The 14,988-nt window shown below is 43.1% G+C and overlaps 1 protein-coding gene across 5 annotated transcripts in view; it reads right to left on the reverse strand.

Annotated features, from left to right (window-relative positions):
• Positions 1-14,988, reverse strand: part of Slc38a4 (solute carrier family 38 member 4) — a 73,228-nt gene that overhangs the window by 10,397 nt on the left and 47,843 nt on the right. For all 5 annotated transcript variants that reach the window (XM_038341308.1, XM_038341307.1, XM_038341309.2 and 2 more), the window contains exons 3-12: positions 11,832-11,922; positions 11,205-11,320; positions 8,266-8,339; positions 7,670-7,762; positions 5,314-5,395; positions 5,145-5,227; positions 4,978-5,036; positions 3,930-4,205; positions 3,717-3,796; positions 2,493-2,593 (exon numbers count right to left, since the gene is read on the reverse strand). In XM_038341308.1, coding sequence (XP_038197236.1) covers positions 2,493-2,593; positions 3,717-3,796; positions 3,930-4,205; positions 4,978-5,036; positions 5,145-5,227; positions 5,314-5,395; positions 7,670-7,762; positions 8,266-8,339; positions 11,205-11,320; positions 11,832-11,922 — 1,055 coding nt within the window. The remainder of the gene's footprint in view (positions 1-2,492; positions 2,594-3,716; positions 3,797-3,929; positions 4,206-4,977; positions 5,037-5,144; positions 5,228-5,313; positions 5,396-7,669; positions 7,763-8,265; positions 8,340-11,204; positions 11,321-11,831; positions 11,923-14,988) is intronic.

A 14,988-nucleotide genomic window follows, 5' to 3' on the forward strand; every position in this document is an offset into this window, starting at 1 on the left:
AGGATAGTAGAAGAGGCCAGGCCTGGGATTCAGACAGTTCCAAAACATGAAAGGCTGCTAAGCTTCTTGACGTGATTTGGTCCATAATAAATCTGTCTGCTGCAGAGAGCATCACAAACCAGGACGGCATGCTCGGGTTAAAAGGAAGGAAAAGCCTAAGCCGTACTAGCTTGTCCTATACACGCCACCTCCATCCTCAACCTGTCTGTCCAGCTAACCCTGACACAGCGTCTTTGCACCTAGTGTGGGAACTGTAGGACTGATGAGCTCTAACTCTGTGTTTGTGTGTATGTGTGTGTACTTGTACACACGTGTGCATTCACTTGTGTGGGTACATGTGGGGGGGCAGAGGTTGATGTTGAGACATTTTTCTCAATCGCTTCTTCGCCTTACTTTTGGAGACAGGGTCTCTCACTGAACTGTGAGCTTACCATTTTGGCTAGACCGTCACCCAGCAAGACCCTGGGATCTGCCTCTTTGGTTCCTAGCACTGGGGTTACCGACACAGGCCTCCACACCCAGCTTTTACATGGGTGCTGGCAATCTAAACTCAGGTCCTCTTGAGGATTTCAAGGGTTGTTTGTCTTATGAAATTTATTAGAAAAACATGCGAGAATGAAAGCATGATTTTCATTGGATCTCCCCATCAGAATCATTCTAAGATTTATCTGATGCCTTCTTTGAAGATGGCCATTCAGAATGCCAGACACAAACACTCATAGACACACATGAAATCAAGACACGAGTGGCACATAGATGCATATGAAGTCATACGTAGCCCGGTTTCTCCTCTATCCCCCTCAAGATGAGACAAGGGGTAAAAACACACTCGGTAGTTTGCTAACCTGTAACCAGTGAGAAGCTAATGCCAAACTGAGAGCAAGTGCTCGGTTAACAGTCAAATGTTAGTCAAATGGAAAAGACACCTAAGCAAATGATGACCTCCTCCAAGGCATTTGCTCCCCAGTATGTCACACATTCAACTTAATTTACCAAATCAGTAAAAAGGAAGTTGAGGTCCAGGAGGAGGAAGAGCTACTCTTACTTACAACTTTGCAGTCGATTTTTGAAATGCCGTATGTATGTATTATATGCACATTTCTTTTTCTATTCTAAAATAACTGAAATGGTTTCCAAAGTGTTGTGTGTCTTGCAATAAACAACTCACTAACAGAACTCAAAAAAAGTTGAAGGTGTGTATTAAAAATGCCTATTTGCATTGACACTTTGACTTGTGTAAATACATGATAACACACATATTTGATTGAAATAATTTCGCTCCTGGGTTATACTTTCTGGAATGAGAAAATCATATTCTTTTTTTGTTTACAGCTAAGGTGCTGGACAGAATGTTTAATGTGTACTGTTGCAATGTCATTTATACATATATGCATACATACATACATAAACATACACATAAATTTAGAATAGTCCCACATTGAAGGAAATTTTTTTGTATCCTTTTTCTTAGGAAGCTATTATTCTAACAGAGCTTAATAAAATGAAGCAGCCATTTTACTTAATCCTATAAGATGCCAGCTTTGTTTGTTGGTTTGTTTTGTTGTTGTTTTTGTTTTTCTAGACAGTGTGGCTTTGGAGCCGGTCCTGGAACTCACTCTGTAGACCAGGCTGGCCTCAAACTCACAGAGATCCGCCTGTCTTTGCCTCCTAAGTGCTGGGATTAAAGACTTGTGCCACTACCGCCCTGCTTAACATGGCAGCTTTAACTGACTGGTAAAGAAGAAGCAGGTTCAAACTTGAGGACTTGGTTTTTGCCATTTGCTTGAGAGCCACTTCTCCTTAAAAAGAGTTTTACTGTATACAGTTGGATTCAGTTTCATTGTTTCTAGCCTAAGCTGGACTGGGAAACTAGACAAAGAAATATCACTTATACGTGAAGGAAATTAACTTGATTTGAGGGATTTGTGATGTTTGTGTGTCCAAGTGTGTACAAGAAGGTGAACACACACTCACACCTGCACATGTAGATGCTAGAGGCTGGTGTTGGGTATCTTCCCTAATTGCTTGAGGCAGGGTCTCTCACAGACTCACAGCTCACAGCTCACAGCTTTTGTTAGCTTAGCTAGCTGACAAGTCCCAGGGATCCTCCTGTCTCTGTGGCCAGCATTGCAGCCATGTATTGCCATGTTGGATGTGTATATGGGTGTTGGGGGAATCCAAACCTGGGTCCTCATGCTTGGAGGTCAAGTATTTTATCTACTGAGCATCATCCTAGCTGGGATCAGAAAGATTTAAAAAACAAACAAACAAACAAATCACACATGACTTCTCCAGTTGCTGGAATCTATTAGCCAGGTGGATCCAGAGCCCATTTCCTTTGAAAAGTGGCAAGGATAAAGAGAGTGTCAATCAAGAATGCACAATTTACATATAGACCATGCTACCCACCGAAGGAATGAAAAACAATTTTATGTATTGAGATGAGTGACCAGTCTAATCACAAAGAGAATGGCCGCGACAGGGTGACCTACCATAGAAAGTTAGGTAGCCAAAGAGAGCGGCAAGCAGGTACATGATGAGCATCCCTGTGATGGAAATATTGGACACTGTCTGCATCTTTCTCCGGGACCGACTGGGAAGAAAAAAAAACACCAAGCTTCACTTTAAAAACTTCTTTAAATATCACTTAAAATTAAAATTAAAATAATGAAAGCAGACTTCAGACATAAAGCTTACAACTTGTTTAACTTTGTCTCATAGAGTTAAGATTTATTTTCATTTCTCTTAAACAGTGTTCCTTTAATCTGTAGTTCCTTTAATGTCAAGTAAGCTTGTCCACAGAAAATTAATTAATTTAATTACATTAAATGGCTAGGATTAAACCGGCCCCTATGGCAAAGCTTTTCCATTTCACAATGAGATGAGTTTACTGAAGAAAACAACCTAGGGAGTCAGCAAATCCTTACTATCAAGAGCTCGAACTACTGAGAAAATTTTATGTTGACCCACGGAAGTTTCTAGAAGCCAGTATAGCGAGCACTCACCACCCAATCGTCAGACTTATGGAGTCCATACTATATGTGATTCACAAAGTAAATCTAAGACCCCAAATAGCCAAAGGTGTTCCAGAACTTCAGGCAGCAAATCAGAACTTATCTGGTTTACACACAAAAAAGGCATCTTCTCTGTTTAGGTTTAAAAATGTAAGAATCATTGCCTGACCCCCCCCCCCCCCCGAGCAGTTAGAATGGGTTCAGACCAAATGCGATGTCTGCAACCTCAAAGGAGATGATTATTAATGAATCATAGATCCTGCACTGGTAGGAACTAGCTCGTGTCCCCATTGCACACACAAGGCTGTCTGTTCCAGTGAATACCTTTAAGGCAAGGAACTGACCACAAGTAGCATCAGCTGCTTGGCAAGGCTGCCCTAACTCTAAGTTTTTGTTATCACAAGTGCTGTCATTTCCAGCTACTACAAAATCCACTCAACTGCCCGAATCAATGCACCCACTATCTCCTCCCACACTGTGGGAACTCCTTCCCTGAGCTGCCATGCTAGAAGGGCAGGAGAGGAAGAAAAGCCTAACAGGTGGGCTCACTCAAACCTTGGCTGAAATACATTACCAACAAATTGCGGTAGCACAAACCATGTCTGCTCAGAAAGCCATAGGATGGGCCTCCTCATAAAGCATCTTTGAATAGATGGACACATTTGCAAATCAATGAGGATGCTAATTTGATGGCTGCCTTACTCTTTAAGTTCACTGTAGATGGGTAGGACCTCGGGGTGGCAGACAAAAGCGAATGCTAGGATTGGGATTGCATAGGCGGTCTGTAAAACAAACAAACATGCATATTTGGAGACCCAGCGTAGAGAGTGATTCCAGAGCTTCTCAGTTTGTGAAATAAAATTCAGTGACCACAGCACCACTCAGCCTATTAGGGGCGTGGGACTTATCACTTACCCGGGAATTGAAAACAAAGTATTTGGGCTGACACTTGTCACCACTGTGGGCTTCGTACTCCACTCCACCGCTGTGAAGAGGGCCGGTGGCCTGGTTCTCATCCAGCCCTGCAGGGTTTCGGTGAGTGTAATCCATCATGAAGTTGACGTCAGTGCCCTCTGAGTTATTGGCTAACATAATCACGTGCATTGGAAGTGTGTTATTGAACGTCAGATTTCCAACATTGTGATCCAGGACAGGCAGAGGGCAGGGTATTTCAAATTTTTTGTAAATCACCTATAGCCAGTCATTAAACATTGAAACAACAAAAACAAAAGAATTGTCAAGCTTTGAGGGAGAAATAATAAAATAAAAATCCACCTGTGTGGCTTGAGGGGTACAGAATCTCCTTAGACTGCCGGGTCGTAGAGAGTCCTAACCTCTGCTCAAAGGAGAGAGCTGGAACTGTGATTGCCAGTGCTACTTTCTAGTCAACAGTCCCAGACTTCCCAGGTCTTTCTGACTCTTCTGTGACATTACATCAAAGATAATTTCCTCATTACATCAAAGTATTCATGACACAAGTCATCAATAATTCTTTCCTCTTCCTTTACTTCTTTGGGGGGAAAGATTTGCAAATTTCGCATCTACGCTATTTCAAGAAATATCTCCTTTGTTTGAGTTGACTTCTTCAATTCTGCTATAGTCAAACTCTCTTAACAGGTAGAAAGTGGAAGAGAGACTGGCTCATACAGACAGACGTGGCCACAGCCTACTCACGTCTGTTATTTCTACCTTCTTAGACACTGGGTCACTGCCATAGTCCTTTGCCTAAAGGTTCGCCCAGGGAGCCTGCCTGGAACATACCGTGTGCTATGACCTTAGCATTCTAATTCAACTATTTTTAAACCCATGACTGCCCCTTTCTCATTCCAAATTAGAATACAATAAAATTGCTTGTGAAGCAAGAACTATTCCATGCTAGTGAAACGCGTGGACAAATATGAGAACACTAATGAAACATGACATGCATTCCAAGCTCCAAGGATCATGTCAACAAAGCACTTACCACGCTGACAAAAAACACCATGCACGTCAGGGAAAATCCACTGGTATAGCCAAGGTAACCTAGGAATCAGCAGAAATATTTTGGAAGGTGACTATAGAGTCTAAAATAAGCTTGCCTAATAGAATATGAAGTAAAGATAAACATACTTTCAGTTAGTGAATTAATACCTAAATTTTTAAGGAGAGAGAGTGGAAGGATAACTCCCACAGACACAAATATGACGAGGTAGTTGCCATTGAGGTACCATTCCCTAGAAGAGAAAGAGAGAGGGTGTTGGGAACAGAAAAGACCAACAGAATGAGCCGCTTGGTATCGCAGAGGGAATGTAAGACATACCCAGTGTTTTCTTCAAGTCCCATGAATGCCCTGATTACTTCAGGTAGTTCATATTTAATGATGAAGAGGTAGCTTGACATTGCTGGAAAGGACAAAGGGAGAGCTTAGCGGTGATGCACACACTGCCATTCCACACAAGCTGTAAGAAGTCGGAGCACTTGGGACAGCCATTCTCCTTGGAAAGATGAATATCTTATCCCTAAAATGGAATGTGAAGGCCCCGCACACTCCACGAGGCTTTTGGATTCTCTTCGAAAGCAGAAGTTTGTTCTTCCAGTTTGTACATGAAGGACTGTCGCTAACAGTGCCCATGCTGTCTCTTTGTTAAATCCAATTTGGGGTACGGGGGGGATCCTTGGGCCCCACACATTCACTCTCATTAGTTAGAGAGACCATCATGGCCTGTGTTGTGTGGGTCTGAGGGCAGTGGTCTGACAAAAAGAAGCGGAGGCTAAAACCAAGGTAGCATTACAAGGCAGGACTCTGGGCGCTCCTATCACTCTGACTTTCCCCCGGTGACACCTGTCAGGTCCTCAGTGGCCTCCCAGAGCCACACAAAGAATCTCAGAGCCGTGGCCACTGAAAGTCTTCTAGACTGATAAGAGAGTATAAGAGGCAATCGCTTCTCTCCCATTTTGTCTGTTATGGATTTGGGGTTTCTCCTCTTATTCCAGCTTCCCATTGGTTAAGAAAATTACAGGAAGGGTCGAATTTCACCTGTACTATTTTGAAAACATCTTAAAAAAAAAATCTATAAAACCTCTCCCTGTTTACATACGTAAAACGTGAGAGCTTTGTCTCCAAGTGGGGGGATTTGTGCAACACTCCATTCCCAAGGCCACCATTTGGTGTAGTTGGATTCTAATTTGTTATCTGACACATAGTCCAGGGTACAGTTAGAAGTAAAAGCGACAGGGCTGAGGCTGTAGTTCAGGGGTGTAGAGCGATTGCCTAGCAATCTGGGTTCTACAGGGATCTGGGTTCTAGTCCCCACACTACCACAACAGGGAAAGGCCGGTCTTACGCAGCTCTTGGTGTGAGCTACATCCTTCTGGTGCGGTTGTGTAAACAGGCACCTACGCTGTACTCTGAACTCTGACTAGTTTCAAATTAGTCCCTAAGCTTCCACAGAGGCAAGAATGGTGCCGATTGTATCTGACTCTATTGGGCTCTGTGGATTCCATCATTTGATCATCTGGAAAGTCTTGGAGAGAACAGGTGCATGTTACCACCCTATCCTGCAGACATCAGGACTGTGAGGAACTCAGTGATGCATCTAAGATCATACTCTTACAGAGGGCAGACTACATGAAAAGCACAAGGGCCCTGGTGCTTCCCAATCGTCAAAATGAGGCGGTGTCTCTGATAGCTGCCGTGTCTCCTGTCCACATGGCTTGGTTAATCTTTACAACGCCCTTGGCCACAGCAGAATCTTACAGAGCGTAAACAGGAGGTGTTTCTGATGAGCTGGCTCACCGAGGGACCGTTCGATTTTAGAGCTCTTAACTGCTGACTCTCGGTGATGTCACCACCATTAATGTGTTTGGTCTTCGAAAATTCAGGGTGCCACAGGCCTGTTCGGGTAATGTCAACACCATCCTGCTAATGATAAAACATTGGTGGCGAATGCCAAGGTTTTAGGGGGTTGAAAAATTAAAGTGTGCTAAACGTGGAACTGCTAATTTAAGAAGCACAAGTGGCTTTCCTTATGCAAAATCGCTGATTAGATGAAACAGACAAAGGGGGAGTGTTTGCTGGGGTGGGAGGACGCCAGCTCCATCTCTCTTACAGCCACGTTTGCATGTTTGGCTGGACACAGAGCTTGCTTTGATCCACACCTGGAAGTGTGACGTGGCTGTACTGACACCTTCAATAGCCACGGCACCCTTGCCCAGCTAGGGTGGTAAGGACTTAACACACTCGGGGCTTCTTATTCCAGTTGTCACCAACTGGAGCAGGCGTGAGGTGATCTTTTGAGATGCCTGGTGATTTAAATCTCTGGAAAGCTGAAGATTTTAACTAAATGTAGAGCAGATTCCTCAATGAGCTTAGATGTTTATGGCCCTAATCCAGTGAAAACAAAACCAAACCAGCAAAATACAAACAACAACCAAACACAGACGATCCTAGCAGTTCCGGAGATATCTATGCAAGACTTTAATAAACACCCACTGGGTCTGCGGTGTGGCTCACACATACCCAGGACCCCAGTGAGTTCAGCGGGCTGCCGGGGCTATGGTGAGAGTTCAAAGCTAGAATGCAGTTGTTTGTTCGCTGCCGGAAGTTCTGTTGTTGTTCATTTTTATTGCGCTTCCTCCAGAAAGCTCAAGTGGCCCTTTTCAAACTCCTCACTTACCTCCAATATTCTGCATTGTAATAGAGACAAAGGCTCCAATTTTCCCAGGCCATCCAAATGCCTTTTCCCCTAACTTTTCATAAATCAAAGACCCTATAAGGGAAGATGAAATCGCTGTGTTAGAGGATCATTCTCATGCCTCTAGCATGTCTTTACATACACTACACTGGAATATTAAGCATGTAACTAAATAATACAGAGAAATGATCAAAAACCAAAGGACAGGACCTCAGAAAGCAGTGAGCAATGTCAAAAGCTCTGCAAACAGAAGCAATGGCTCTGTTCACTTGAGTTGTGTGCCGCTAGTCGCAGCAGCTACACCTGCCATTTGCCACAAGTCTTTTCTTCCCCCTATCTGGCTTGAACTTGGGCCAATCGACTTTCACTCTTGATTCGAATTTGCCCAAAGAACTACAAACCTTGGGAGAATGTATTGTAGGGATCAAAAAACAAAAACAAAACAAACAAACAAACAAATGAACCACGAGCCTGACTGGTATCTGCCTTAGAATGCTGTGTTAAGTGAGAGTGCTTTGATGAGAACCAAAGTAGGAAGTCAGCCTTTTGGCCAAAGATGTGGACTTAAAGGAACATACCTCCTTCCTTGGCTGTCTTTAATAGAAGGTGAACGGAATAGAGCGATAAAATGGCCACAGTAAGCAACATGATCCTGTGATGGAACAGAAAGTAGACAACACAAGGTTTATAACAGGTGAGACCTTGCTAGGCTAACCATCGCAGTAAACTACAGTAATAATTTTGCTTCTTCAATCGTCAACTTTGCAAAAGTATATGGATTTGGAGGATTCTAGGAAATTCTGGAATGCCACCCAATGAGGACTTTCTACATTGTACATGCTTCCGCTACTATCTGTAGCTTCTCACATAGTTGGGTAATATATCTCACAGCCGAGATGCTAATGGGCACGAACTGATGCTTCCCATCTACTCACCCAGCATCCAGGTGTGTGCATGCCATATTTGCATCAACAGGTAGCAGGAAAAGGCTGCCTGAGAACCTGACTGAACCTAGGCTTAGACATTCTAATGTTTTTTTATCTACATAAGAAAGGAAGACACTTTGCTAACTGGAGGGTCAGGTGCAATAAAAAAGCAGAGGACAAAAATAAAAAAAAATAAAAAAATAAAAAAAAAGTGAGTGCTGACAGCTGGACCATTTCTTGCCTATTTTCTTTCTTCTCCCCCGCCTCCCCGTTTTGTTTTCGAGACAGGGTTTCTCTGTTGCTTTGGAGCCTGTCCTGGAACTAGCTCTTATAGACCAGGCTGGCCTTGAACTCACAGAGACCCGCCTGCCTCTGCCTCCCTAGTGCTGGGATTAAAGGCGTGCACCCCCACCGCCCAGCTTCCTTGCTTATTTTCAAAGAGACTCACACTGACATCATGACCTCTACATGACCGCGTGTAGGAATGGCTCCTGTCCCTTAGTACTCATCAGTGTTTCTAGAAAACCGGGAATTAGGGCATAAAAAGAAGCGCATGGGTCAAGCCAGGCATGGTGGCACAAGCCTGTAACCCCAACACTTAGGAAGCTGAGGCAGGAGGATTACTAGTACAAGGTCATCCTGGGCCACATAATGACAACTTGTCTCAAACAAACTCAAGAAAAGAAGAAAAAAGAATGTGAATACATCGTCTAGATAATAAATGGACAGTTCGGACATCTGACATTTTAAAAGGCATTCTTTCACTTTATTTACTTGAGAACTCGCATCTTTCCACGGTCTATTTGATAATCCCAGTGAGACCACTGTTGCATGCGTGCATTCAGACCACGGATCACACACTTAGAGCTACTCATCTGTGTAGTATGAATGCACCTGTTTTTAAAGAATTGTGTAATTTAGATTATGTAGTTTTGTCCCCTAGAAAAACAATGAGCATTCCTATATCTTAAACATGGGCTTGCTGGGGGGACAAATTCTAGAAGCCAAATCAGTGGGATGCTATGTCACTTGCCGCAAACCAAGAGGGACAGCTGAGTGTCTCTTAGACACACAAAGCACATCCCATGGTGTTTAGAGATGTCATGGCTCCGGTCAAGTTAGCCTGCGAGATGAGAAGAAGCCTTTGTTTTAAATGTGGAACGAAATGCTCTCCAGAAGGTGATCTGTGGCTCCATGATTGGGGAAAGTGTTTTCTGTTTCTGCACACCCATGATGTGATAATCTCTTAATTATGTCTAATGGCATGAATGATTAATGAGACTTGTCTCAAAGGTTATGTTCATTACGAAAGCATATAGATATGCAAATATATTACGAGCCTACTATTCAGATGGTAAACAGCTAATTGATTTCAAACAGATTATTGAAGTTGGTATAAAAAAATCCCATTCCACTAAAGACTGTAACACATAAAATAGTTCATTTGACACAAGATAAATATTTATAGTTCTGATGCTCAGTCCTCACATAGCCGCGTGATTAGCTAATCATATGTGGTGGCAGAACACAAATAGCTTGTATTTAAAGTGTAAGTGCCGCATTCTTGGACAGTTAGCTCTCCAGTATTGTGTGGTCTCCACATTCAGATGCCTCCTAACGTGCCACTTCATGCTTGTGAAGATACCGAGAAGCGTGTCTTGGAAAAGACCAAACTATGTGTGACCATGCAGACGTCTGTGGTTGTCCGTCACAGGCGAGGCCCCTATCCAGCCATCCTATTGGTCAGCCATGGAACACTGCTGCTTCCCATGGAGCCTTGGACCAAGTGTGGCGAAAGTGTGGCGATTTAGAAATAAGCTTCAGTCGTCCACAAACATCCTTCTTGCCAAGCACTGTGTTAGGGTTTAGGAAAGGGTGTGTGGTGAGACACGGAGCTAGTTCTCTGGGGCTTGTAGTCTAGCAAGGGAGCTGGACACTAACTAAGGAGATCAGACAAGCACACAAGGGTGTTACAGTAGAGGCACACGTATGATATACACTGGCCTCTGTCACAGAGGGGATGGAAGGCAGCACTAAGGTTATGCTGAACACAGATATAAGGAGTTAACTAAGTGAAGAAGACAGGAAAGAAGGCTCTGAGGCCATATGCAAAGGCCAGTATGTTGGTGTCTGGTACCCAGAGGCACAAGGAATAGGACTGGGGCATGCGGGGCTCTTAGATGACATGAGTTATCTTTCCTAAGGTTATTCTAAGAAAATTCCTATTTCCTTAGAAGGAAAATAATTTGATTTGCTTTGGGAAGGAATATTTCTGGTCACTGAACACTATGTTATTTGAGCATCAAGTGATGAGCTACTTTAGGGAATGGTTTCTTCTTCCTGCGGACTGATGGGCTCACTAACATCTTGGTGGTTAAATACATAAACATTCTGCCACTTGATTAAATAGACAGTCAAATGAGCAAGCGCTGTGATTAGACCCCATCGGCTATCCCTCAGGGTAGCAGATCTATATAAAAGCAAGAGCAATTTACTAACACTTTCTCAATACTCTCGTTCACAAAGAACTTGTATCAGGTTGTCAGGTTATACACAGCCTTGGTACTACACAGACATAGATGTTCACTTACACAAAGAGGACAATCCCTGTGTTGGCCATGGCATAGGACAAGCCCAAGATCCCACTGCCCATGATGGCATTACTCAGGTTGAATGAGGACATTCCGAAGGAAGTCGTTCCGGGGTGCTTGAAGGAAAAGAAGTGCAATATGAACAAACGTTTGCTAAAGGACCAGTCTCCCCTTTGGCTATTCTTCTCACATTACATCTCCTGGAAGAGACTGTATCCCCCAATGGAAGAGTAAGACACAGTCATAGTGAGTAAAAGGCATTCATTACTCAGAGCGTCAAAAAGAACATTTAATTTTGAACGTAATGCCAGTCTTGGCTTCATCATAGGTTGCAGGAAAAAAATCAGAAATACAGATGAGCAATAAAAAGAAGGAAAACAACGTATGGCTGCAGATTACATTTGGGTTAGAATGATTTCTTGAAAAAACAAATAAATTTCATAAATGATTCATGCAGCCATATGGCAAACGGGAAAAACAAGCCTTTATTCCAGTAAGGGCCTGAATAAACACAGAATGTGCTGATGAAGGCTTGGAAAATTTCAATCACACTGTTTTCCCACCGAGACCGCAGTAGATCACACACCTTTCTGCCTGTTTACCTCCTGAAAGCAGAGCGTCACTTACGTGTTCATCCGTGTAATCGGCCAGCTTCTTCTTCCCCAAAAATCCATTTGTTAGGAACCTCTGACTTTCGGCATCTTCGTTAGCAAATTGACTGTACGAGCAGAGGAAAGGTAAGCCAAAGAAACAAAGAAAAGGGAGAACATCTGAGTAAATGCTCTGACGTGTGTTTGAGGGCAGGGTGTTCTATGGAACTGCATCGAGGAACACGATGTCCAAAGCATTCTTCTCTTCCTTCACATTAATGTTCCTTCTAGAACAAGCACTGAACTCACGATGAACAGTTTTGGGGATGCAGAGTGTTATAAGGCAGGAAATAGGTTCAGTTGGAAACTGTATATGCTGTCTCTTTCCCCTCCCCCCACACTGGAAAGAGATTAACTGGGCTGAGTTTCGTTCCCTCTTGTGAACCCTTCCAAGGAGAGGGTGAAACAGCCACAGCCCTGAGGTTTTTTTTTTAAACTACTGCCACGCTGCGATGAGATGATGAGCTTATTGCTGTTTATTGATTTTTCTATGGTGCTAAGGACAGGCCCTCTGTAAGACCAGGGCTTCGGATAGCCACACCCTACTCTAATTTTACAGATGTAACAAATATGCTCAGGTACTCCTCTCATCTGATGCCCCGAATATCCCTGTGGGCGGAGCTTGCCTGGTCTTACTTAGGCAAGGTAACAGCAGCGAGGAACAGGAAGGAGAGTGTGCATCTGCCAGACTCTGCCTGTGGCCTTCCTGCCATCACACAGTCCCAGCAGGATTCCAAAGCCATTTCCTGCTTTTCCGTTGCATTTGCCTATGCCTGTATGACTTATTGGAAAATAGTTACATGGTAACTCTGAGTTGTATTCGGTTATGTGAGTGTGTGCACTCAAGTTAGAATAGAAAGTGAATTATGTACAATACTTTGGACTCACCAAGATAGAATAGATAATGGAATATTTTCTCTGAATTTGTCAGATGCAAATGGACTAGACATTGTGTGTATTTATTGCCTGTATATATTGTATATAGTTATTGTACTTATTATATATAGTTTTTCTTATATTAGTTATAGCCTTCTTTATTTTAGACCAAAAAGGGGCAAATGTAGTGCTATTTTGTTAATGTTTTAACAAATAAAGCTTGCATATACACCATTACTCTGAAAATGTATTTTGGTTATTAGTAGAGAATAGATAAAACTGAGAAAGTAGATTTAAAGAGGCATGAACTGCTGGGCAGTGGTGGCGGACACCTTTAATGCCAGCTCTCAGGAGGCAGAGGCAGGTGGATCTCTGTGAGTTTGAGGCCACCTTATTCTACAGAGTGAATTCCAGGATGGCCAGGAGTACACACAGAGAAACCCTGTCTCAACAAACAAACAAACAAACAAAAGGCATGAACCACCTAGTATGGTGGAGCACGCCTTTAATCCCAGCACTTAGGAGGCAGAGGCAGGCGGATCTCCGAGCTCCAGGTCAACTTGGTCAGCAGATTGAGTTTTAGGACAGCCAGAGCTACACAGAAAAATCTAGTCTTGAAAAACTAACTAAACAAATAAATACTAAAATATAATAAAATAATAAAAAAAAACTAAATAAATAAGGCATGAGCCATAAATGCTCTTTGTGATTATGAGCTGCCTGGGTACAGGCTGGAGGCTGCACAGTTCACTGATGCCGTTCCCTTCCTGCGCTGGTGAGCTCCAACAGGCAAGTGCCAGGAGCCAAGGGGCCTGACGGGCAAGGCCGGCTGCCACCATTACAGTTTCACCTGTAAAAGCATAACACAAGCCTTTGCTATGCCATTACATCTTCAATTCTGCCTGCTTCTGGAAAGGATTTCCTAGCTGGTGCTTTGTTGTTTTTAAGGCATTTCTCACATTCCAGAGTAAAATCAAAGAGTTGGAAGCTAGCCCCGAGAAATAAAATGAAAGTGAATCGCACCACGAGATGGTTACAAATTGCCTTTCCTAATAGGAGCCAATCCTGAAGATACTATGGTAGGAAAGAGGCACAGCAAAGAGAGCTGGGAGAAGAGGCACTGTACGGTGACTCTGGACACCAGAGCACAACACACGGTCAGCTAGATCACATAACACACTCACATAGTATTAATGCAAGGTACAGCTAGAACACAGAACACACGCATACAGTGTCAATACAAGGTACAGCTAGAAGACAACACATCCACCCACATAGTGTCAATACAAGGTAAAGCTAGAACACAAAACACACACACTCACATGGTGCCTAATACATGATATATCCAGGACATAGCAGACACACCCACATAGTATCCTATATAAGGTACAGCTAGAACACAACACACACTCACAAAGCTTTCAGAGTATGTTTCCAGGAACCATAGAGTAACAGTGCTGAGTGCACATGTAAAACACACTTCCTAACTTTGCCCCATGTTTCCCACGTGACCCACAGTGCCCCCGGCTGCTGTGTCCACAATCCTCCTACCATCAGTCTGTGTTTAATGTCCTAGTTATGTGGGAACTGATAAGGCAAAATGGGACAAAGGACTATAAAAATGAGTGTTTCTTCCAGTATAGTCTAAACTGAAGGGTGCCCACCACCCTGATTTATTTTCCTCAGCAAATTAAAATCTCCATTGCATGAGTGCTTTATAAAATTTAGAATTTGAAAGGAAGCATGTTACTTATTTCTGAGGCCCTTGCATGTTCTTATTTTGGTGTGAGAGGAGATGTGGGCATAAAACTGACATTGTAGAAAGTATGTGAGAAATGCCCTTAGCATGTTAATATTTTAACATCAGATACAACATCTATTGAAAACAAGGAAAATGACCTCAAGCAAAGGCTACAGTATGTTGAATTTTCTTTTACAACTACAGATTCAGTCTATACCAAACACAAACAAAACCCATCCATTAAAAGTGAATGGAAATTCACAAAAATGACATTTTATTCATAAGCTCTCCGTTAGAAAGTACGGCACTGTGGGTACTAAGACGATGTTGCGTGAAGCTGAACAGCAGAATCCACTGTGGAATCTAGGGCTGTTCTTGAGCTGGATCCCTCCAGTTCACCCCTTCATTCCTCCCCCCCCCCCCACACACAGCTCTCACACCTGCGTGTGTTCCCTACAGAATCTAAGAGCCTCAGATCCGGGCCCAGCATACCAACAGCAATAATGTAAAGAAAAAG

This window comes from Arvicola amphibius, chromosome 9 (genome assembly GCF_903992535.2).
Source record: "Arvicola amphibius chromosome 9, mArvAmp1.2, whole genome shotgun sequence".
Lineage (NCBI taxonomy): Eukaryota > Metazoa > Chordata > Mammalia > Rodentia > Cricetidae > Arvicola > Arvicola amphibius.